The 24,545-nt window shown below is 52.3% G+C and overlaps 1 protein-coding gene across 1 annotated transcript in view; it reads left to right on the plus strand.

The window, feature by feature from the left end:
* Window positions 1–355: 355 nt before the first annotated feature.
* Window positions 356–24,545, plus strand: part of RUNX3 (RUNX family transcription factor 3) — a 62,513-nt gene continuing 38,323 nt past the window's right edge. Inside the window, exons 1-3 of the mRNA XM_077150790.1 lie at window positions 356–471; window positions 2,666–2,920; window positions 3,417–3,482. Of these exons, the coding sequence (XP_077006905.1) occupies window positions 3,425–3,482 (58 nt within the window). The 5' untranslated portion in view covers window positions 356–471; window positions 2,666–2,920; window positions 3,417–3,424. The remainder of the gene's footprint in view (window positions 472–2,665; window positions 2,921–3,416; window positions 3,483–24,545) is intronic.

Below are 24,545 nucleotides of genomic sequence, written 5' to 3' on the forward strand. Positions count from 1 at the left end.
CTTTAAAGAAAAAACAAAACTGGAAATTATAGACAATGTCTTCTGGGGTGACTGAAGCCGGAAGAATAAGAGGATGGCTATTTAATGCACATCTATAATTTCAAAGTTAAAATGAAGGGTTTAAGGAACATAGGTACTATTTTTTGTGATTCCTTTCTTCAACCAAAGTTTTTGGTTAAACTGATCTAGTTGGTATTTGATTTTTTTTTTTGAGGGGAAACAGGAGGAAATCTGACTGCTCACTGCATGCCAAGGGAATGCTCAGTCAGAAGTTAAAGGGAAGGGAGGATCCAGGAATTGAGTCCCTCACTGTGCCAGGCATGCTAACAATTATTTACCCATTTAATCCTCTTTACAGTTTCGAGAGGTGGATACTCTAATTGGCCCCCATTTCACAGGCAAGGAGACCGTCATCAGAAGGGCAAAGCCTCTTGCCTATAATCTCTCAGCTCATGAGGATCTGGGCTTCAGGTCAGGCTGGGTCCAGTCACTGTGTTCTTTCTGCTTCCCCAGGCAGCCTCCAGTGTCCTTCACATTCCGGCACATGCTTATGAGGGGACACATGGAGATTATAAGCCCCAGGCGGCAAGGACCAAGCTTGGAGCTTAGTATAAACATTTGCCCCCTTGCCCTGAGACTGCACCCAACCACCCACTGCCCAGATGCACGCCAGGGCCTAACATGGCCTTGAGGACTCCCTCGTGTTCTCAGGCCTCAGCTCTCTGGGGAGGGGGTGTGAGGAGGGAGAGTCCCTCACCGTGGCCAAGTCTGGTTGTAGGGGGCCGACTTGCACATGTGGAAAAAACAGCAAACCGCACAGGGTGGTATATCAGAAACTGGAGGCGGTGTCAGCAGAGTGGAAACAACTCCTGGGCTGGGAATCAGGGGCCTGGGTTCCACTGACTCACTGGGTGAGCTTGGATGAATCTCTGTCCCGCTGGGGCCCTCAGTTTCCACTTCTATAAAATGGGGGTCTTCCCAGTTGTGCCATTCTATTTCACACCTTGGCAAACTCCAAAACACTCTTGAGTTTAGCCAGGAGGGCAAGGTCACTGGGCTAGGCTCTCCCTATGCCACTGCCCACCCCTACCCCCAGGGGTCTGCCCAGGCTGGGCCAGCTGATGAATCTACAACGAGGGGCAAGTCTGCGTTCCCTGCATGATGCAAATACTTCCTTCTCTGAGCTTACTCATAATGGAGCCCAAATTGCGTCACCAAGACTCGGCCAAGGAAACTACTGTTTACAATGCCTGTCCTCTGAGGAAGGTGTTATCCCCATTTTACAGGGAAGGAAACTGAGGCCTAGAGAAGGGAAATGACTTGCTGTGTGGTCTCCCAGCTCAAATTTGGCTGAGCAGGGACAGGAGCCCAAGTCTATCTGCCTCCAGAGCCTTTGTGGCTTTCACCATAGCCCTGCTTCCTCCCCAGTCAAATTAGACCCCCAACCAAGCACATGCACACACACGCACACACACACACACACACACACACATGTACGCACGCACAATAAACTCACCATTCAGGGACAGAAGACTGAAACTTCATGAGGTTCCAGATGAGACACAGACAGCCGTGTTTTCTGGGCATCCTGCTCACAGGTGACCCAGGGTGGTCATGGGGCAGAGAGGAGTTGTTGTGTGTTCTTGGACATGGCCTCCTCCTCTGGGAGTCCCTTCCTGCCCCATGGTGGCCTACAGGACCAAGGCTGGTGCTGGGCCCTGGTCCCAAGCCTGGGCTCCCCAGGAGAGGCCAGCAGGCAGCACTCAGGCTGCAGAGGGACTTTCTGAGGCCTGGCTGGTGAGTGAGAGGCTCTGGTTCCAGCCCCACTCCATAATACCATATGGCCCGGGACAGGCTGCTTCAACGCTCTGGGCTTCTGTGGTCTGGCCTGTAAAATGGGGAGAGTGGAGCCTCCCAGGAAAATGGTAAAGGCTGCTGGCCTGTCCCATGCCTGCCTGGTTTCTGGGAAGATAGAAGTGTGCGACTGAATCACCTGCCGTGTCTTTTCCCCTTTTGAGTCCATCTGAGCCTTGACTCCTCTGAGGCATGAAGATTCTAAAAAGGAGCTGACAAAGGGCACCCAACAGGGGGGACCGGCCTGAGCAAAGGCCTGGAGTCAGGAAAGCCCAGGTGGAATTGCCGGGGCAGAGAACCCCAAGGGGACATGCAGGATGGCACAATGAGCCGAAGGGCCTGGAATGACAGGCTCGGGTGCCAGAAGCCAGGCCTTTCTCAGTGGGCAGGCCAGGCAGGGGCATGAGTGCTGGTGAGGCCGCTTCATGTGTTTCCCATTTGTACTTAATCCCAATTCCCATAAAATCCCCCTGAAGTGCCACCCAGCCACACACGTGGACGCCTAGCCTAGCCTAGCCTAGCACCAGCGGTGGTGGACAAGAACTGGGTGTCAGCTGAGCCCAGGCACAAAGTGGACACAGGGGAGCCCTCAACGTGTTGGCAGATCCGGGCTCCCAGCCCGCCCAGGCCAACGCTGGCCTTAATGAAAACGGAGTCTCCCACACGGGATCCAAACCACCACCCTGGCTGCCCCCACTCCAACTGCTTTCAGTTCTGCTTCTGGGGCCGTGTGCTGAGGCCAGTCCCACAGATTTAAAAAAAAAAAAAAAAACTCGCTTTCTCTCTTTCTTTCTGTCTTTTTTTTTTCCAGAAGATCTTCTAAGAGGCCATGACATCATGGCCCAGGTGACCACGGCCCAGCCAATGGGCCTAGGCCGCGAGCTGGCTTCTTGCATCCTGTGAGCTGAGGTTGGGTTGACACTGCGAAGGCCTGGTCCCTCAACCACAGAACCACAGGGCCAGGTTCTCGGCCGCCCCTGGGGCCCTGCACGGAGCTGGTTGGCTCCGGCTCCTCCCCACCCCCTGGCCGCCCTCGCACCCGCTGGAGCCCAGGCTCTGTGGAGGGGTAAGCCTCATTCATTCATTCCCCATAGCGCTGGTGCTGAGCCCAGCTTTGCTCTTACTGCCCCTGCACCCTGGCCGCAGAAGGCCCCTTCCCGCGATCTAATGATACACTCTGCATACGCTTCTGTTGAAAATTTGTGGCTAGACATTCCTGTGGGACTGGGAATCCAAGTTCTTGGGTACAAACAGAAACTTACTTTCCTTGGGGATTTTTTTTTCCTCTCTTGCTCACACACACACACTCTCTCTCTCTCTCTCTCTCTCTCTCTCTCTCTCTTGCGTTCTTTCCTTTTTTCTTTTTCATAGCAGTAGGGGGAAAAGAGAGACAAAACAAAACAAAACAAAACAAAAAACCCAAAAAACAAAAAGCAACCCTTCACTCGCTCCCCCTACTCCCCGCTTTTATTTTCTAAAGTAGCTAGGGAAAAATAAAACAACAGCCAACCAAGCCAATCCCGACCCAACTCCCCCAAGGGCTGAGTTCTCGCCTTCCTCAGAGCAGGGCATGGCATCGAACAGCATCTTCGACTCCTTCCCGGCCTACTCGCCGACCTTCATCCGTGGTGAGTAACGACTGCCCATGGCCCGGGGCCGGCCTTGCTGGTGGGTTGCTGTGGCAAGACCACGGACTGCGTCTCTCCACCGAACCCCCTGGTGGCTTTCGAGCGCGTGGCCTGGCTCCCTAAACCTGCTGGCCTCTGAAAGCCTGAGGTGGAGAGAGGGATCGGTGGTCTCCGTGGTCCGCTGGGTGGAACCTCTTTGTGGGAATTTTACCCTCAGCTGGTGGGGCAGTCAGCAGTAGGGGCAAGGAACACCACAAGACCTCTACACCGCAAAGGTCGGATCTCAGAGGGTCCTGGCACGGAGCCGACATGGGGGCGTCTCTGTGACTGGGAGCTTCCTGCCTCACGAAAGGGGTCCCAGGCCTGCAGAACTCGGCTGCACCAGAAGCTTGGACCCCCCGCCATGGGGCTTAAGCAGAAACTGGCTCTGGGTGATACTTGGTGCTCTCGGAGCCAGGCCGGCTTCTGACAAGAACCGTGGGAGGTGGGGGGGGGGGGGTTGGGGGGACACAGCTTTGCCTTAGGGTCTGCAGATCTTGCTGAGGCCCTTCCCCAACGTTTTCTGTGAAGTCCCTGGGGAAGGGGAAGCAGAGGGAGAGAAAGGAGCCTTCAAGTTTTCGTTGAGAATTTGTACCGTGTTGGGCTGCACTGAAGGTGGACGGACTTGAGTGGAGAACGCGGGTGCTGGGAAGGTTTGTGGACCCAGTCACAGGGAAGAAGAAAGGGTTTCTGGGCAGCTTTTGCCTCTATTTATGGCCTGGAGAGAACCAGAGAGCTGGGTTGGGTCCCTCGGCCAAGGTAGGGCTCAGGGATTCCCCCACCTGGAGTCTTTGATTGAGACTTCAACCTGGGGAGAGTTTTCCCTGAGGGTTGATGCGCCCTGGCCTCTGTGAAACGACCCTCTGCTGCCTTCCTCCGCGTGAGCGGGCGCCCAACTGTGTGCGTGGCACCTGAGATTGGGAGCCAGGAGTCTAAGTTTGAATCCCAGCCCAGCAGCTACCTTGCCGAGTGGCCTTAGGCAAGTTACTTAACTTTGTTGTGCCTCAAACAAAGGCCCTGCAGGCTCTGCCATTCTGAGTGTCTGAGGCTGAGCATGCACGCTGGGGTCTGTATGGGGACCAGCTCTCCTTCAGAAAAGAGGGGCTCGGGGGGTGGTCCAGAACTCGGGCTGGGGGCTGCCTTTTCTCAGCCTAGGTGTTCAGCTGATACTCAGAAGCCAGTCTGACTGTCATGTCTGTCTGTCTGCCTGTCTGCCCATCTACTTGCCCCACTGCTGGCCAGTGGAGCTATTCAGAGCCACTCCTTGGATGGCCAGCTCTGGGTGGGGGCCCAGGCACATTTGGGTGCTTGTTCTCCAAAGGATTCTGCAAGGGCTTGTCTGAGAGTGGAGTTCGTTCCTCTTTCCGGGAGTGGAGCTGAGGTGGGCGGGGGGCGCTGGGCCAGCTGCAAAAAGGGACCGGGTGCAGGGAGGCAAGGGGGTCTGCCCTGCGGCAAGGGCGCTCCCACCAAAACCTGGCAGGGGCTGGTGACAAGCTGCAGCCCAGGGTCCGGGAGCTGAGAGCTGAGGGCTCCCTCCTTCAAGCTGCTGCTATTATAATGTTGTCCCTTTGTAGTCCTTGGAGCTAATTAAAGGCAGTTCTGTGGCAAGAAAATAAGAGTTTATAAAAACCATTTGCTGAGTCTTTGTAATCTGTATTTCTCCCTCCGTGAGTGAGATGGGGAAGTATAGAGTTTAAAACAAAGGGACTTTGGGAGACAGGGCTAAAGCGTGCCTAGGATGGACTCTGGATGCTGCGGAGCTTGGGAGGGGGCAGATGAGCCACAAGAAGCCCCTGGAGACAAGGGACCACTGGGCAGGGATGGAGAATGTCTAGTAGGCTGGGGTCCATAGAGAGGCCTCTGGGGTTGGAGAGCTTTCCCTGTGAGCCTAGAGAAGTTCTACAACACTGATCAGCCTCCTCTCGCCTGCCCAGTTCCACTCCCAAAGCTCCACGTAAGGCCTTCTCACCCCAGAGCTTCGTCCCCCAAATTCTGTTCATAAGACCCATGAGGCTGCAGCTGCTGAAAGAGCTGCAACCTCAGCATCCCATCTGCAGTGCACCAACCCCCCACAGCTCCTCGCAGGGTCCTTCCCCTGTTTTGTGCCAGGGGCCCTTCTGGAATCTCATGAAGCTGACAGGCTCCTTCTCAGAGGCACATTTTTAAATGCATAAAACAAAATTCAAAGGACTACAAAGGAAACAACGTCTATTGAAAGGCAGTTATCAAACTACAAAAAGCAAGTTGGTGATGCATGAACTGGGTGCTCCCTGATGAACACACTGAATCAAAAGGCCTCACAGTGGGTCTAAAAACTACTGCCATGGTGAAATGGTGATAAATACAAATAATATCTCAAGATAATTCGTAACCACTATATTGATACTAAAAAATGTCTGTGATTTCCACTGGTGACAAATCACTGTGAAAGAAGATGCTAATTTTTAGTTTGAGGTTAGTGAAAGACGTCATTTTTTCCCTATCCGAGTTCACAGACCTCCTGAATTCTATGCGAGTTAAGAACCCCATGTTTTCAGCGCTCTCACCTCGGAATTTTCCTGGAATGTCCTATTGGCCTTGGGTTTAACAGAAGGGCCCAGATCATGGTCTCCCTTCTTCCTCTTCCTCCTCCTCTTCCTCCTTCCTGCCTCTTTCAGATGCTGTCCCACACCCATCCCTTAGCAAAGTGTGATGGAGTTAGTGGATCTTGGGATATCACCACCCCAGAAAGCTTTCAAATACCTGGGTCTCTGACTCTCACCTCAGACAGTGAAATCGAAAACTTATACCGTGGATCCTGGGAAAGATTTTGAAAATCCCCCCAAGGTGATTCTAATACAGAACCCAGCCAGGCTTGGGGACCACTGGTGAGGAGCATGTGCTGTGTGGCTCCATGTGAGTCACTTAACCTCTCTGGGTTGCCATTTTCTCATCAGTAAAAGGAGAGGGGAGAGTTAGATTCAAAGCCCCTCATGGTGGCCTGACCCCCAGGACAGCCATCTCTGTCTTCCCTACCCCGTCCCGAGGTGGGTCACCAGCCCTATCACCAAGCTCCTTGCTGCCTCAGTTTCTCTGTAAACCAAAGGGTGATGACTTCTCTTGGTTTTACAGGCAAGACAGGCTGATGAAGTCTCTTGTTCATCCCCCTGCGTGCAGGCATCTGAATTCAGGAGAGAGGTGGAGCCTTCCCAGGGGCCTCTCAGAAGCACAGGGTAGAGCCCTCAATCCCCTGAAGAGTCTGACTGGTGCAAAACATCCCGACTACTGCCACCCACCACGTTGTCTCTTGATTTCTCAGACTTAAGAGAGTAGAGGACATTCATGTGAGTCAAGGGACTTGAACCTCCCTCTGTTCAAATGGAGAAAAGAGGTTTGGAAAGAGGATAGGGAAGTATTTAATGCCCACTCTGTAGTAGAGGGATGAGGAGGAGATGGGAAAAGCGCAATGCTTGACCCAGCACACTGATGGTGGAATTTCAGGTATGGAGAAATGGAAGGCAGTAGAGGGCAAAGGGGGCTTCTGCAAGCTGTGTACTCTCAGTGAACCTCTATTCTTCTCCTATCTCTTCAACCTGGGACTCTCCCAGGCAGGACAAGGACTACTTATTCCTTCTGCTCAATATATGAGGAAGCTGAGACCTAGTGACTGACTCAGATATTTTGTGTGACTATGAGCAAGTCCCTTCTGCTCTCTGGGCCTCAGTTTCCCCATCAGACAAATGAAAGCAATGGCCTGGAGGGCCCATCCACAGGTCCACTGAAGGCCAGCACCTTTATCCTGAATCTGCCTCCAGGAGGCCCTTCTGGGCACCGTCTGGGCATTCTCCTTCCCCCCATCATGGCAGGGTCTTCCCTCAGCTGCCATCAACCACACCCCCACTGGCATAATCTACCGGGGACACTGAGGGTGGGTGCCTTTCCAGGGGTGGGGGGTGGGGAACCATGTGGCCCAGACTGCCATGTGCAGGATTTAAGGGAACCCCTTGGAAGGAAAAAGCTTTGTCTAGTTAGCTCCTAATTCCACAAAAGTTTACCAAGAAATAGTGTCTAAGATTCAAGCTTGAGCTCTAGAGTCAGACTGTCTGGGTTCAAGTCCTGACTCTGCTATTTACTAACTGTGTAGCCTGGGACAAGTTACTTCACCTCTCTGTGCCTCTGTTTCCTCATCTGTTGAGAGAATTAAATGAGCCGATTCATGTAAAGCCCTCAGCAGAGTGCCTGGCACAGTGTTAAGTCTCAACAAATGCTTTCGCTCTTTTACTACTATGAGCTTGGCTCTTTTTACTACTGGGAGCTCAGGGTACAAGGGTGACTGGGTCAGGCTCTATACCCTTGAGGCTCCCACAGTCTGAGGAAAGAGACAGGTACACGGAAAAATACACTGGGGTATGATGAGTGTTACGATGGGGGAAGAGCAGCGGGCTGGGAAGCTCCAAGAGGAGCTCGGGCCCAGCTTTGGGGAATAGAAGACAGTTCCCCTAGAGGAAAGACATGCAATCCAGGTCTTGCAGGATGAGGAGGCGGCAGAGGAGAAATAACGCTCCAGCTGGAGAGAATGGTCAGGGCAGGGTATGGAGGTGGGGAGAATGAGAGGTCCTAGGAGCCCCGCTGTGTGGCCGGAGGGCTCAGGGCAGGGTGGGGCGCTGGAGGATGACACAGAAAGGGAGTCAGCCTGTTTCAGGCCTCCACTGTCTGGCCAGGGTTCTCGTAGCAGCCAATGGGTAGTTGGCTGGTGGCTCCACCCCGACGATGCCGAGGAGAAATGGGAAACAAATGGCCTTTGGATGCGACAGGCCCATGCGGAGTTGTGGGGTGGACAGAATGGCACTGGACACGTCCACTCGGGACGGTCTGACATCTAGGTCACTGGGTCAGGGCAGACGCTCCCAAGAACAGAGTGGCCAGTAGTGGACAGGAGACTGTGTCCTTTCCTAAGCTCCCGGTGATGGCCAACTGCAGGGGACTCTCCAGGTTTTAGCACTGAAAATCATGAATCATGGGAAACCCCTTGGTCCCAGGCAAATGGAGATGGTTGGTCACCCCAAGTGGGTGTGTCCACGGGGGCCTCCCCCACCCCTCCCAGCCCCGGGAGGTGAGCGGACCAACCACCAGCAGCCCTGTGCCCACCGCAGCCACGTCTGCGTGGCCCCATTGATGGCAGCTCCCGAGGCCGCCCTGCACACATCTGTCTTCCCAGACCACCCTGCCTGTCCAGGATGCCCCCAGGCCAGAAGGGCCTTCCTGCGAGCCCCCCACTGCCCACAGAGTCCAGGCGAACCTGAGCCGGCCCCACACAGTGGGATAGTGTGTTCAGGTCGCATCCGCACCCACTGCAGCCGGCGGCCCCCAGCGGCTCCGGACGCCACATAGAGGGCCCATTGACTCTACAGCCTTGAGGTGGTCGCATCAAAGCTGAGGTTCCTCGGTCACCTGGTGGGGGTGGAGTACCGAGCGGGGGAGAAGTGGGGGACGGGGGGCCGGATATCCCTGCACACAGCAGAGCCTGAAAATACGCCCTTCCAGAAGGCTCTGAGGGGTCTAGAGAGAGCAGTGTCCGCTGACCCCCAGCTTGCCTCCCAATCAGTCCAGACCCCTCGATAGGCAGGAGAGCTGAGGCCTGGGCCCGGGGCTCAGAGGAAACCCAAACACCAGCTCTTCCTCCAGTCACCTGAGGATGCCTCTTCTACAGACCCTTCCTCAAATCCACCAGCTAGGGGAGGCCCCTCTGCCAGAAGGAGTTCCCTGTGGCCACCTGTAGCCCCCAGGAGCTCTGTCCCCTAAGCGGGCAGCCTTGGACTCAGTGAGTGTCCCCTCCTCAGTGCCCGGTAGCCTGCCTTGCTTGGTGGAAGTACAGGGGAGCCCCTCCTGGGGCCATATCCTGGAGGAAGCCCAGACACAGAGACTTAAGCTGGGAGTAAGGCTCAGGGCACCCCCTGAGAAATAAAATGAATAAGAGAGTGAAGTAACTCGAGGATGTTGGTGTGGGGTGGGAGGTGGGGGGTGTGGGCAGAGTGCCACCTCTTCACTTCATAGATGGGGAAACCGAGTCCAGAGAGGAGTGTGGGCTTGAGAAAGGGCAAATCCAGTAACAGGAAACCTGATGTTTCTCGGGTACCTGGGGACCAACCATCGCCTTGCGCTTAGCTTAGAAGTCAGAAAAATCAGGGCTTAGGCTGTTTAGTAGCTGTGTGACCAGGCATTCTCATCAACCTCGTTGCGTGTCAGTTTTTTCCACTATAAAATGGGGCTAGTAACACTGACCATGAAGGGTGGTTGCAAAGAGGAAATCAGTCCCTGCCCCTAAGCCCTGCCCCCGGCATCTCGTCCCCAGCAGTGCTCACTCAGTCTGTGCCCACCTCCTGATCTGCCTGGACCCTTCGGCCACAATTCCAGTTCAATCACTTGCCTCTTGGCAGATGTTTCCATGTCTTGCCTTCGTCTGTTCCTCTTCCTCCTCCTCCTTGAGAGAGAGACTGTAGAAGGACTGTCAGAATCTTTGTCAATGGCTCCGGGTGGGGTGGAGGGGTGGCACTCTGGTGAGGAGGTGGCATGAAGTGTGGTTATAAGCCCAGGTGGAGCAGGCCCCACCATTTCCCTACTGTGTGGCCTTGGGCTGAGAGCTTTGCTTTTCTGCCTCTGTCTTCTGATTTGTAAAATGGGGAGAACTTGACATGGGGAATAGCACCCATGTCAAGGCTTTCTGAGATAATGTATAATACATGCTCAGGTGGCACAGAGGCACGTCCTCCACAAACGTTGGAAATAACTGCTATTTAATGTTCCTTCTTTGCTTCTGCAAAAGGCATCTGTATGACCTAAGCAGAATGAGGAAGGGAGAGACTCTCCTCTCTTCCTTTCAAATCCAGCTTAGTGGCTGCTTTCTCTGGGGCACCTCCCTTGGTCTTTTCCCTTCTTTCTAGGCATCAGTTGTGTCCTGCGCTGCCCTCACCACCCCTCACGCACACTTGTTGAAAGAGGTCACGTTCATGGGGACTCCCAGAAAGGTCAGCATTTCTTGCTAAACTGATAGAGGAAAGGAAGAATGGAGGGATGGACAGATGGACGGACGGATGGATGGATGGATGGATGGACGGATGGATGGACGGATGGATGAATGGATGAATGAATGAGTGAATGAATGACCCAATCAACCAGCCAATCAATGACTGGTCAGTCTGAGAGGTTTCCAGCTTCCCCCCTCACTTCCTCCATTGCTGTCTGACTTTTTCTTTGAAATGTTTGCTGGCGAGAGCCGGAGCATTAGTGTCCAATTGGCGCCGGCAGTGTGAAGGTTTAAGTTCCTCTTTGGGGTTTTTTTCATGTCTGGGAAAAGTGTTTTTGGCAAAAGGTTCAGACTTATGTGGGTGGAAAGGGCAAATGTCTAGAAGTTATGATTTGCAGGGGGGACCAAAGTCAGCACCCCAACGTCCCAAAAGCCACCCTTCATTGCATGACATAGCAGCTGAAATCCCACCACGGACGCTCAGACTAAGGGGATGAAGCATTGCCCATCCGGCTTTCATGACCTCCTGGTGATGCACACCTTAATGCCCAGGAGTCCACCTGATCTGCTCACCTTTGTTAAGAGGAGAAAATTGGCTGGGTGTAGAAGAAGCTGGAGGTATTAAGAGAACGGAAAGTTTGAAAGTTCAAATGGAAAAGAGAGCAAAATGAAATGTGTCGAGGAGGAGAAGGAAGGTCCATTTAGTTACCTGTCCCCTCGTTCCCAGGCCCAAATCACCTGGCTGTCTACTGGTCAAAGGCCAATACCCCAGAGCCTCCAATCCCAAGGATTTCCCTCCAGTCCTCCCTCAATGAACCTGAGCTCTGCCCCCACTGCACCACGGAGGAAACAGGGGTGAGGGGCCAGGCCGGTCGACGCCCCACCCTTGGCTTTAAGACCCTCATATATCAGGGAGAGGCACCACGTCCAGGATGGTTAGAGCGAGGAGCCCCATGTTAGGGATTCCAGGGGTCCCTGGGGAGAGCCTGGTTCCCCCACATTCCCTACAGAGCATCCACAACCCTTCCCAAGTGGGAAAGAAAAGCCACCTCTGAGAAAGAGGCCACCTTAGGAAAAAGACTGGAAGGAAATACACTCAAATGTCTGCCGTGGTTTATGTACCTGGTACGATTATGGCAGGGAGCCTTTTATTTTTAATTCTTTTGGTTATTGTGTTTTACAAACTTTTAAACACTTGCTTTTAGATTGGGGCGTGGGGGGGGGGGGGCAGGGAGAGACTTTTTATATTTTTTCCAAAGAAAGAGAAAAGGGCAGTCCCACACTTCCAGGAGCAGGGAGTTGGGCCTCCTCCTCTCCTGGGGCTCCCAGCCTGGGGAGCGCCTGCCCCCACCCAGCCCAAACCCAGCTTGTTCCTCTTCCCAGGTCGCTGTGCGTGTCCCCTTCCTCCCTGGTCCTGCCCTGTTAGGCGACAGAGCAAGGGCCTGCCCCAGGCTGGGCAGAGCCATGCAACACAGCGGATGCTCAGGAAATGCTTGTGGCCTGTGGTGTGGCTCAATCTGGAGAGTTTCCCTATAGAGACAGGGCTGATTTCTCTGGATTCTCACATTCCCAATGCCCAGGTCTTGAGCTCAGTGGGAGTATGTGTAACGGGGTGGGGAAGGCAACTTAGTGCTGCTGAGTCATTCGAGGCACTTATGGAGCACCTACTGCATGCCCACACCATTCTGGGCACTGAGGATTCAGCTATGAACAAGACAGTCCCCTGCCATCCTGAGCGAGCGTTCTAGTCATGTGCAGAAAGAGGTATCAGGAGATACTCCGGTGAAATAGGCCAGCACTGCAGTTGTCAGTTTATGGAAGGAGAAACTGAGGCCCAGAGAAGGGCGGGCCTTGCCCAGGCCACACAGACAGGGCATTGGGGGGGTCTGTTCTGAGCTCTGGAGCCCCTGAGATCCAGCCCAGACCTTAGCACACTCCAGCCCCAGTGAGACAGGCTCCCACTCCTCCAGCCACCCACACCCCTTGGGCTCATGTCTCTATCTATATAGAGTCATGACCTTCTGGGACGTCTCTAGATGCTTCAGTTAAACCATCAGTGACTTTGTTAAATCCTCAGGAAAGCAATGTGTACTAGGCATTGTCACCTCCACGGTAGAGATTGAAAAAAAAAAACAAATGGACTCAAAGAGAGGGGCACAACCTGCCCAGGGCCACCCAGAGAGGCCACAGCAGATCTGGGCTTCAAGTACGGGCAGACCAACTCCAAAGTGCAGCTCTCCCTCTGAGGACTGGACCCTGGGTTCCTGCCTTAGCCTCGATGACTGTCACAGACCTCAGGCTTGCTCCTTGCTTATTCAAGAGGAGAAAGGGAAGGAAGAAAGAAGAAGGGAGCCACGTTTGTTGATGACTTGTGTGCCAAGCACTGTGTTGGTTCCTTTGCAAACATAGCATAATCTCTATAATTAACCAAGCCATAGGTATTGCTGTTATTATTATCCTAATTTTACATATAGGGAAACTTAGACTCTGAGAAGGGAAGTGACTTGGCCGAGGTCATGCAGCTAGTAAGAGGCCAAGCCCAGATTCATGCCAGGGTCTGTCTGACATCAAAGCCAGCCCAACAGAACTCTCCCTTCTACCTTGCCCTCTTCAAACTCACCACCTCCACGGAGCCTACCCTGAGTCCTCCTGGCAAGCCAGCTCCTATCCTCCTCTATGCTCCTGAGTACTACCAGGCCCTTCTCAAATGCTTCCAGAAGGCTTTTCTAGAGCGATGGACTCCGATGTGGGTCTAGACTAGGCAGATCTAGAAAAGGCATATTGGCAGTCCAGGCAGAATGGATGTCACGAGCAAAGGTGTGGAAAGAGGACCGAGTGGGCAGGGCTTCATAGAAATGGATTGTAAGCCAATGGATCTGTGGGCTCATGGAAGGGGCTGAGGGGGAGGAGGCTGAGGAGGAAGGTGGGCCAGACCTTGGGTGTGGACTTGGAGGCAGCAGGGGTCCAGGTGGCATCTGAACTGGGCAGTGATGCGGGGCAGAGCATTCTGGGGTGCAGAGGGCGTGCTCTGCCTGCAGACAGAGACCGCAGGGCCTCCCGCACCCACCCTGTTCTTATTCCTCTCCAAACGCACATCTGAGCAGCCGAAGCACGCTTGTTCTCACGCACATAGAGGGCCCCATGGACAGCCACGTCTGTGGTCTAAGGACAAAAGGGCAAGTATCCAGAGCAGTCAAAACAAGTCCTACCCCGAGGGTAATCCCCAGGACCAGGACCAGCTACATAATATGAGAGGCCCAGTGCAAAATGAAAATGGGGGGGTCCTGGTTCAAAAATTCAAGAACTTCAGGATGACCACTGAGCATCAAACGAAGTGCAAGGCCCTGCTAAGCACGGGGCCCTGTGTGATGGCACAGATGGCACCCATGGAGCTGGCTGCAGAGGCCCTCAGCCAGAAAGTAAGCCTCTGTCGGCCTTGCCTCCATCTGTACTTCATTCTTTGGACTCGTGCAGGCTTCTATTCTCTGTGGTTCCACAATTTAAAAAATAATAATACGTTAAGCCTTGGGTGACATCACACCCTGAAGACTTTAGAACCATTAAGAACATTAAGGAAAAACAGAACCCAATCAGCATCCTCTCCCACCCACCCCACCCTGCATTTTGTGCTGTGGAACAATTGGAGGCTCTAGATAATTTAAAAATAAACTCTCATCTTAACACCCTGAGTAAACCACTATCATGTGGTATAATTCCCTTGCAGTCTCTTTTCCCCCCAGGGCCTGTTTTTTTTTCTTTTTGCCTCTATAGCATATCTTCCCTCCTTGCGGGAGGCCACAAAAAGACACATGGCCAATCGAGAATCTGATCAAGAAAATCAATAGTTATTGTACATATGTGTCAGGATACATCTAGGAAGAGGCCAGAATAGAACTTTCTGCAATGATGGAAACATTCTATACTTGCACCATTCCCTACAGTAGCCGCGACCACAAGTGAATAGCACAATGTGACCAGTGCAACCAAGGAACTGAATTTTAAATTGTATTTCATTTCCATCCATTTTAATTTAAACCACCCTGTTGGACGACGCAGCTCCATCAGGGTGTGTGTCCAGCGTTAACCCAGGTTATCTCTCAGGGGAGGAAGATGAGATTTTTATTTTCCAACTCAAAACATTTGGAAAGTTCTGTGCATGATGAGCAGGTATTGCTTTTGTGGCTAGAAGAAAGCTACTGAAGAATTTAAGTTTTTAATTCATTCGATCGGTACAAAAGGAAAAAAAAAAAAACGCTTTAGATATTTAAAAGCAAATCATCGGGGAAGATTGATCCTGGCAGATGGGATCTATTTTTATTTTTCCTATCACTGTGCGGGAGAACGAATGTGGGGCTTAAAATCAGAAGCTGTGGGTTTCTCTCCAGGATCCATGACTTACCGGCTGTGTGGTCACTTAACCTCGGTGGCCCTCAATTTCCTCATCTGTAAGAAGGGGATGTAGATGCTCTTGACCTTGGCTGTTGTAAGGACCGAGTCGGGCAGTGGACGTGCTAATGCGGGAGGCAGTGGAGCAATGGGTATTGCTGGAGATGGGTTTTGGTAGGGGTGGGAGCGCTGGTCGCTGTGAGAGTACTACCCACAGCTCTCCCTGTCACCCGCCATCCCCTAGAAACCAGGAAACAGAGCTGGCCTTTCCTAGTGTGTGTCCAGCAGTCGTTAGCAGGTATGGTGCAGAAAGAAAGATGGCGCGTGGCCAAACAAGGTTGGGAGTGGCTGACTCAATATTCAACGATTTTTTACTGTAGGACTTTTCAGAGCCTTTGATACTGCTAACAAATAAAGGCGTCTCGAAGGGGCTGGTGTGCTTTGGAACCTACTTTTGGGAAAAGCCATGCTAGATGGTGCTGTTAAATCCACCACTGGCTATAGGTACTTGAGGGGGAGGAGAGGCCTGCTGGAGGTGGGGTGGGGATGGGTTATCTTTTCAAGAACCTAGGAAATTTTAGGAGACTCAAAAGGAAAACTTTCCAGATCCTAAGTACAAAGTTCAAATTAATAAATGTGTAATTCAACGTCTAGAAAACATAAATTATGTCAACTCAACTCTTAAACGGTTATATAAATGCTAGTAGCATATGCTTACCTAGCTCTTGCTATGTGCCAGGCCCTGTTTTAAGTGCTTTACATATTTTTGCTCAATTAATTCTGACAACAACCTATGAGGTAGATGCTTTTATTAAGCCCATTTTGTATATAAGAGAAAACTGAGGCCCAGAGGTTAAGCCACCCACCCGCCCCAGAGATGACCCGCTGAGGTTCAAACCCAAGCAGCCTGCATTGGAAGTTGTGCCTCCCCACAGCGCAGTAGTTGCAAGTTAATCGAGGTTTCCTGGATCAAGGAACAACCCTCGGCTTCCCCCGTCCCCCTTCCCGGAAAGGGCTGGCAACACTGTGAGCCTGGCTGATGTCTCACCCAGCCACTTCCAGAAAGGCTGGAGGGACCCAAAGGGTGGGGGAAAGCTGGTCAGAATTTGAGCTCTGCCACGTTCTTGCTGAGTCTTTGGGTGAGTTATTCCCTTCTCTGGGCCTCGGTTTCCTTATCTGAGCAATGGGACAGTAATCCTTCGAGGACCAAGTAAAGGGAGGTCCATAAAACCCAGTGCATGGCCCGCGTGGAAAGCACTTGATGTGTGTGTGTGGTTCTTCCACTCTTCCCTCCCTTGCATTGTTGGAGAACGAGGCATAGCAGAAGCTTTGGGAGGACCCCAGGAAGCTGGCCCAGGTCCATGAGATGCACACACAAGTAAGGGGCTTCTTTCCCTTTTGGCAGATGCCATGTCATTCTTCTCCCAAGAGTCCCACATATGAGCACTTTGTGGGACTCAAAGTCCCACAAAGATATGGGGGACTGGGAAGTCCCCCAGTCTTCCCAGGGCCCCCCCACCTACTGCAGGTCCTGTTTCATCCAACATCATACCCTAAGCCCACTGTCCTGGCTGTCCTATAGAAGCCCCCTGGATTCTCTTCTCAGGTCCCCTCTGTGGGGTGAGGCCATGCCCTCAGACATTCCCACGCCCCTGTTCTTGGAACTCCATGCTTGCTTGGTTGCACACCTTTCCCCTCTGAGAACAGACCCCTCACCCCATCCCACCCCCAAGTCTCGTCATCTATGAGCTTTGACTGTGTGCCAGGTACTGGGCTTTATATACTCTACTGCTAATTCTCACAATCCTACAAGGTAGGTATTTTTGTCCCCATTTTGCAGAACTGCAAAGTGAGGCCCAGAGAGACTGCCACTTGCCTAAGTTCACACAGTTTGTAAATGACAAGTAAGGTTTGAACCAGAGTCTGCCAGCCACTCCCACAGGGTATCACTTCAGCACAGTTGAAGGCACAAAGGTAGCCCCTGAAGCATGTGCCCAACTATGTACCCCCACCCCCTGTCCACCGTCCTCCCCCTACTACGACATGCCAGGGGCTTTGTTGCCGGGGTGGGAGTTGGATGGCTGACCTTCCCATCTGGACTTCCCTCCCTTAGGCAGGGCCATCTTCATGGGTGTGCAACGTGCACAGGGCTCTGAGCTTAGAAGGGAGCCCTGTGCTTGGGGTTTACCTTTCTGTGGTTGTCGTCCAGAAATTCTCAATACTTCTCTCTTTGTATTTTGCAAGAAAAGTCCGATGGGACAAGAGAACAGGCACAGGGGCTGGGCTGGGATCTTGGGGGCCTGCTCCCCTTCTCCCCTACCAGGGGAAGGCCTGGTGCCAGCATAAGGGGAGGAGGGGAGTCAGGTGCAGATGCCCTACACACCACATTTTGAAGAGGGGCCCCTTGGTGTCTGCACAAGACAATCAGTTCCCCATGGCCCAGAGAGCATTAAATAGCAAATAAACACCACCAGGACAGGTCAAAAGAGAGACCACGCAAGAAAGGAAAGAGCTTCTTCCTTGCTTTTTTGAACAAGAGGCTCCATATTTTCATTTTGCACTGGGTCCCACAAACTGGGTAGCCAACCCTGCCCTAAGAGTTGGGGGGACATATAGGGTCCCGAAAGATAAGGTGCAGGTGGGGAAGTGAGCCCAGGCCAGAACTTCACTGTTGCCTTTTTCCAAATGAGAGGAGGAAACAATCGCTTTGGTCTCCTGGGAGGTGGGGGATGGGGGGAATGTCCAGGGCCCACCAGGAAGAGCAGGCTACAGTGTGAGGACTTGGGGGACACAGGGACCTCTGCTAATGGCCAGGGCCTTGGCCTTCATACCCTGAGCTTGGCCATATTACCCAGGGCCAAGAAGCTCAGACTCTAGGGTAGCCACAGGCTCTGAGCTGAGGGCTTCCCTTTGCCCAAGAGCAAGAGGGGAGCTGGGCTTCCATGCGCTCCTGTGGCTGCCCAAGCAGGGTGGATTTCCCTGGACAGGCCAGGCCAGGCCTGGGGTGGTGGGTGGGTTCTAGATGGCCCCCTGCCCATGTGGAGCATGGGCCTATGGAGCCACATGGTTTCAAATGAAAAGCTCATCGAGGCTGCCAGCTGAATGAAGGATTAAGGCTCAGTCTGAGTCCTTCCCCAGGGACTCAGCAGCAGCTAGACTAGGGATCAGAGTCAGGGCTCAGTCACTGGGCTGAGATTTAGGGGCTGAGACTGGGGCCCTCTGGACCTGAAGGCAGGGCGTGGTCTGTCTGGTTCACGGCCGGGTCCCCAGGGCAAACTAGATGTCTGGCTCAAAGGTGTTCAGCCAACGCTGCTGAGGGAATGAATGAATGAATGAACATGGTTTGCTATGGGAGCCAAGGCTGGTGTCAAGCCCTGGATGCTGGAGAGGACTTGCACTTTCAAATTAGCCAGCTGTGGGATCAAATCTTAACGCTGCCACTTAATCCTTGAAGGAGAATCTTAATCTCCTTTCTATTGTCCCTCCATCTGTAAAATGGGGAGAAATGAGAGTACTCACTCTCAGGTTGTTGGGAGGATTCGTCAAGGTAATATTTAAGGTGCTCAGCTTTGCAAGCAGCTGCAGGAAATGCTCAGTACCTGGGAATCAGTATTAGGGAGCCCTGCAGAAATCAGCCCCCTACCCCCCACCTTCCCCAAAGGTGTGCATGGGGGTCACTCTGGTTATAAGATTCCAAGCTTCACATGTTTTATACGCTTTTTCTATATTTTTCAAGTTTCTGTGCTGTGCTCATATTACTTTTATCACTGGGTAGAGGAAATGAGGGACTCAATGTTATTCATTATCAATATTGCTTTAAAGAGACAGTGAATAAAAGGAGGCAAGTCAGAGTCAGAGTCTCCTTCAAGCATTTGCTTGGGTTTCAGCTTCCCAGAGCCCTGATGGCATTTGGCTTCTGTGTCCTCCCCCTCAGGCACCCCCCTCCCTCAGTCACCCCCCTCAGGCACCCCCTCCCTCAGGCACCCCCCCTCAGGTACCCCCTCTCTCAGGCTCCCTGCCTTCAGGTTAGACCAGCACTGGGCTGAGAAGGGGTGCCAGCAGAGCATGGCCCTACTCCATATGCCCACCAACCCCCATGGCCACCCCACCCCCACTGCATAAACACACACACACACACACACACACACACACACACACCCCTCAGAGGCTCAGCCTGACTTTTCAGGAACCCGACTGTGAGAACCGAGAGACAAACCTGGTGGTGGGGTCTGAGGGTGGCCGGAGGGGCCCCAGCCCTGCCCCGGCCCAGGCTGGTCCCACCTCCCCGATGCTCTGGCCAGATAGAACCATCCCTACTGGCAGCCCCTGTGCCCTGGGCTGAGGCTGCTGGGTGAGGCCTCGGGAACCCAGGTCTGATGGACAGAGTGGACGCCCTGACTCAGAACAAGGTTTTCAGCTGGGAGAGGCCCCAGAGATGCCTGAAGAGGACCCATCATCTGAAGATGAGGACACTGAGGCCAGGAAGGGGAAATGCCCACCCAGGGTCTCTCTGTGGGTGAGAGGCCAAGCTGTGAGCCCCCTCCAGGCCACCCAGGACGGGGGAGGCAGCGGAGGAGCACAAAGGACAGGTAAATGAGGGCCTGCCCTCACCCAAATCTCCAGGCTTCAGGGCCTCATTAGTCAAGCAGGGTCACTTAGGGACCTTCCAACTCTGAGAATCTGATCTGCTGGGAGCTCTGGAAGGCTCCAGGGAGCTCTGGGTAAAGTCCACACAGCACCCTGGGTGGTGGGGGAAAGAGGATGCAAATAGGAAGCATCCCCAGGGGCCTAGGTTAACCCCCTGAACTCATCTCTGGCCTCTTCTTCCTGTAGGGTAGGTTAAAAAATAGCCTCCCATCTGCCCAGGCTGGGGCAGACTGGGCTCCATCTGGGCCCATCAGGTCCAGAGACCTGTCCCCTCCCACCCACCCCCAAAGGCAGGCTTGGCTGCCTGTGGCGAGACCACCCATCTGCAGTGTTTGGTCTCCCTTTGACTCAGCGCTGACTATCTCCACTGCTCTGAAGACTGACATCTGAATCCCTGTGCTCCCATTTTACAGATGAAGAGAGCGAGACTCAACGCCCACCAGAGCACATGTCAAGTCAGGTTCCCAACTTTCCCACCAGAGCCCTGTCCTTGCATCCCAGTGCTGCTGGCAACATGCCCCCATTGGGTGGTAGGCAGCAGGGGTAGCAGGGCAGGGTTTTCACACCCCAGCCCGCACAGCTCCCTGGCAGCAGCTTCAGTCTGCACAGGTGTCACAAAGGAGTCAGACACACAAGGGGTGGACCCCAGATTTCCCAATTCCCTGCTCTGTGACCTCAACCAGGTCATTTGGCTTCTCAGACCCCCGAGGTTCTCTTCTGTAAGTTGGGAGATGGCCATCCCTACCTGTGGGGTTTACTGGGAAGACACACTGAGACGCATAGAGCCTGGTACATGACAAGCTGAGTCCACGCATCATTAACAAGTGTGATATCTACACAGGCCTGAAGTCATGAGCACCCTCAGATCACGGTGACCTTGGGGCTGCTTCAGTTGGAACCAAGTGTATGAGATGGAAAGGAGGAGGCTTAGACCATGCTGTGGACAAATGCCTGAATAAATGGGTATTTCAGCCCTGGTGGGAACCAGTGGGACCTCGGGTGTAGATGGGACTTTTCTTAGGAGGAGGGTGAATAATGCCCCCTGGCTTCCTGCCCAGCCAGAAAGTGGAGGCTGCTGGGGGCAGAGGGGCTGTGCCGAGGGCCTGCCCAGTGCCTACATTGGGCTTCGCCATCCCAGTCCTGGAATTTGTCCTACAGGAGGCATCAGGGGCAGGGCCAAGATGTCCATACAAGGGCTGCTCCCTAGAGTGTCTTCCTAACTGGCCGGCTGTAAGGCAATGCGGCTCAGCCTGGGGAAGGCCTCTTTGTACCCCCAGCCCCATCATGCGCAGGCAGCAGCACGCTCCTCCCTTCCCATCTGGGGAAAGGACACATTAGGGCGCCGGGGAACGTGAACAAATGTTGGTGAATCCCAAAAGCAGGTTTAAAGGAACATGTACTCTATATTCCCAATGTTAAAAGAAAGAAAGGGAGAAAGGGAGAGAGGCGAGAAGGGAAGAAGAAGCAGCTGCATCTGTACATGCTGTAAGAATACCAGAAAGCTAAAAACTAAATGTTAACAATTGTTCTGGGTGGCAAGATTATGGGTGGTTTTAATTTTCTTCTTCATAATTTTATTTCCCCATTTATTTTAATGAATGTGTATTATTTTTATAATCAGAAAAAAATGTGTTTTGCTTTAAGAGTTGGGGACAGGGGATAGTTAGGGGTTGTTCTTCCCTTTTCATAGACCCTAAAACTAAGACCCAAAGTAGGAAAGATGTTCATTCATTCACTCATTCATTCATTCATTCACAAATGCTTCTGGAATCTCCCCTGAAGTCGGGCTCAGTTCTAAGTTTACCTATGGCCAAACGGGTGAATGGGACCCATCTCAGCACTTAGGGAGGCAATGCCAGCAAGTCCTTACAAAGCCACTGGACAAGAGGCCATGGGAACAGTGAAGAGAGAGGAGCCAAATCCTCCCGGAAGTGCCAAAGACCATCTCACAAAAGGGGAAAATTTAGATGGGACTTTGGTGTACAGTCAGGGAATGGGGCAGGGCACACCCCAGAGTCATTTGGGATATTAGAGAAAGATGATCCACCGTGTGGAGGTGAGAAAGTTAGGAGATAGGGCTGAGAAGTTCCAAGAGTCAGATTTTGCAAGGGCCTTGAATTCTCTGGCTCTGTGTAACCTTGAGCAACTTACTAAACCTCCTGGGTCTCAGTTTCCTCACCTGAAAATGGACTAATGATCTCATTGGATTACTCAAGGACTGAACAAGTTAGTAATTACAAAGCATTCACATGGTGCCTGATATACTGGAAGGGCTATTTAGGAAACTGCTTACTTTAATTATTTGCTATTACTTAAACTTTATCCTGTGAGTGTTCTGGAAGCTGAAGAGGCCTCCAGAAGCGGGAAATTATTTATTTATTTATTTGTGTTTGCTTGTTTGTTTATGTATATATTAATTTCGTTTGATAGGTATTTATTGAGCCCACAGTATATATCCAATATAGCCAGGCACTGTTTTAGGTGCTGGGGATAGAGTTGCCAGATACAATACAAGATGTCCAGATTATCCAAATTTCAGGTAACCAAGAATAATTGCAACGTTTGGGACAATTTCATACTAGAAACTTGTTATTTATCTGAAATTCAAATCTAGCTGAACATCCAGTATTTTATTTGCTAAGTCTGGCAACCCCAGCTAGGGATGCAACACCAAACAAAACAGACATAGTCTTTGACCTCCCAGAGCTAATGCGCTATGGGAGAAAAGAGGCAATTCATGAGTAAGACATAATTTATCAGGCAACAATACTTGTGCTGAAGAATCATGAATGAGGGAAGGGTGATGTATTAGTTTACTATTGCTTCTGTAATAAATTATCACAAACTTAGTGTCTTAATACAACACAAATTTATTATCTTACAGTTCTGAAGGTGAGAAATCTTGCAGGGGTCACACTGGGCTAAGATCAAGGTGTCGGTAGGGTTGTGTACCTTTCAGGAGACTCTAGGGAAGAATCTGTTTCCTCGCCTTTTCCAGCTTCCAGGGACTGCCAGCTTTCCTTGGTTCATGGCCCCTTCCTCCATCTTCAAAGCTGGCAATGTTGGATCAAGTCCTTCTCTGTCAATTTCCACGGTCACATGTCCCTCTGACTGTCCTTTTCTGCCTTCCTCTTTCACTTTGTAAGAACCTTTATGATTATGGGACCTTCCTAGATGATCCAGGATAATTTCCCCATCTCAATGCCCTTAACCTTCAACATAGCTGCAAAGTCCCTTTTGTCATGAAAGGCGACATGGACATCTTTTGGGGGTCATTATTCTGCCAATCACAGAGGTTAGAGATGGCCTCCTAGAGGAGGTGGCAAGGACCTGGATGAGCTGGGGAGCTGAGCCATAAAGAGCTATAAAGGGCTTTCCAGGCAGAGCAAACAGCATAGGCAAAGGACCTGAGAAGGGGGTGTGATTTTCATGTTTAAGGACCAACAATGAGGCCAGGGTAGCTGAAGCAGGGTGAGGAAGGAAAGGGCTGGAGGCAAAAGAAAGGTGGGAGGGGGTATATCATGTAAATTATTTTAAATTATTTTAAAGGGGAAATTAATGATGCCCCACCCCCTCCTGGCCCTCAACTTCCCCCAGGCTCCCTCCCCTTGCTGTACCATCCTGTCCTGCTAAGCTAATATCTACCTGAGAGTATTCACATTTAATAGGAAACTCTATAAGATCCAAATGACTAAAGTCACTATGGTGACATTTCAGACACAGTGACAGAGAGTGGGATATTTCAGAGTATGGAGGGGTACATTCTCCCCTCCCACCACCCCTGAGAATCAACAGTCTTCACTGCCATCAAAGATAACATTTTTTCAGAAGTGTGACCTTGGATAAGTTATTTAACCTTGCTGAGCCTTAGTTTTCCCATCTGTAAGTGGGGAGATCATAGAACTCACATCTCAGGGTACAGTGAGGATGAATGGGTTAAACCATATCTCGTGCTTGGAACCATGCCTGGCACACAGGAAACACTCAGTAAATGTGAGCCAGGACATTGAAGATTCTAAAACACTTTAGAGTCCTTAGTCTCAAGTCTGTGACCCTGTCTCCAGGAGTATGACATTTGCTGGCTGTGGGATTTCAAGTCGCCGGAGCCCCCCCATTGCCAGAGTGCCCCCAGTGCCCTGGTCTCCCCCACATGCTGGGTGGCATGCCTACCCCACAACCACATGAAAGCCATTCCCCCAGGGTGTCCCACACCTGGGAAAACCGGCAGCCTGCCCGGCGCTGGCTCCGCCCGGTGGCTGGGACACCGGGCAAGATCAATGAAGCCCGGCTCAGCTCCCAGTGCGGCCACCTTGTTCCAATCAGGGCCGGGCGCCTTCTCCTCCGGACCAACCCCCTCCCTGCCCAGCCCCTCCCTGCTGCCCCCTCCCGAGCCCTACCCACTGGCCCACGTTTCCAGCCCTGTGACCCCTAAGGAGCAGTGCCCACACCCGCCTCCATGGTGGCTGCAGCTTGCCTGGACTTGGACAGTTAAAGAAAATGCTGGTCGATGGGGCGGGCACCAAAGAGCACCAGGCAGAGAGGCAGGGGCCTGGGTCTGGTCCCTGTTCTGGTATTCAGGTGCCTGGTGAAGCTGATTCAACCGCTCCCATCTCTAGCCTTGGTTTCTTCAACTGCAAGTCGGGCTGCTTAAATTCACTTCCTTGTGGTTTGCAGGACTGACATGGGAGAAAGAAGCAAAAGATATAAGAGCTAGAAAAGAGTTGTAGAAACTGTGGGCATTGGCAATGTGGGGTGGAGAGGTGCATAGGCAGGTGCAGTGGGAGAAGCCTGTTCTGTGCTCCCTGCTCCCTTCCTCTGCCTAGATCCTCCCCAGCCTTCAGGTCTCAGCTTAGAAGTCACCTTCTCAGGGAGACCTTCCCTTACCACCCAGTCTAAAGTACTAGTGGCAACCCCTCTCTCACCACCTACCCAGTCATTCTCTATTCCTTTACCCTAGTCTGTTTTCTTTAACATTTCAAGACGAGATC

The sequence above is a fragment of the Tamandua tetradactyla genome, chromosome 2, assembly GCF_023851605.1.
Source record: "Tamandua tetradactyla isolate mTamTet1 chromosome 2, mTamTet1.pri, whole genome shotgun sequence".
Taxonomy (NCBI): domain Eukaryota; kingdom Metazoa; phylum Chordata; class Mammalia; order Pilosa; family Myrmecophagidae; genus Tamandua; species Tamandua tetradactyla.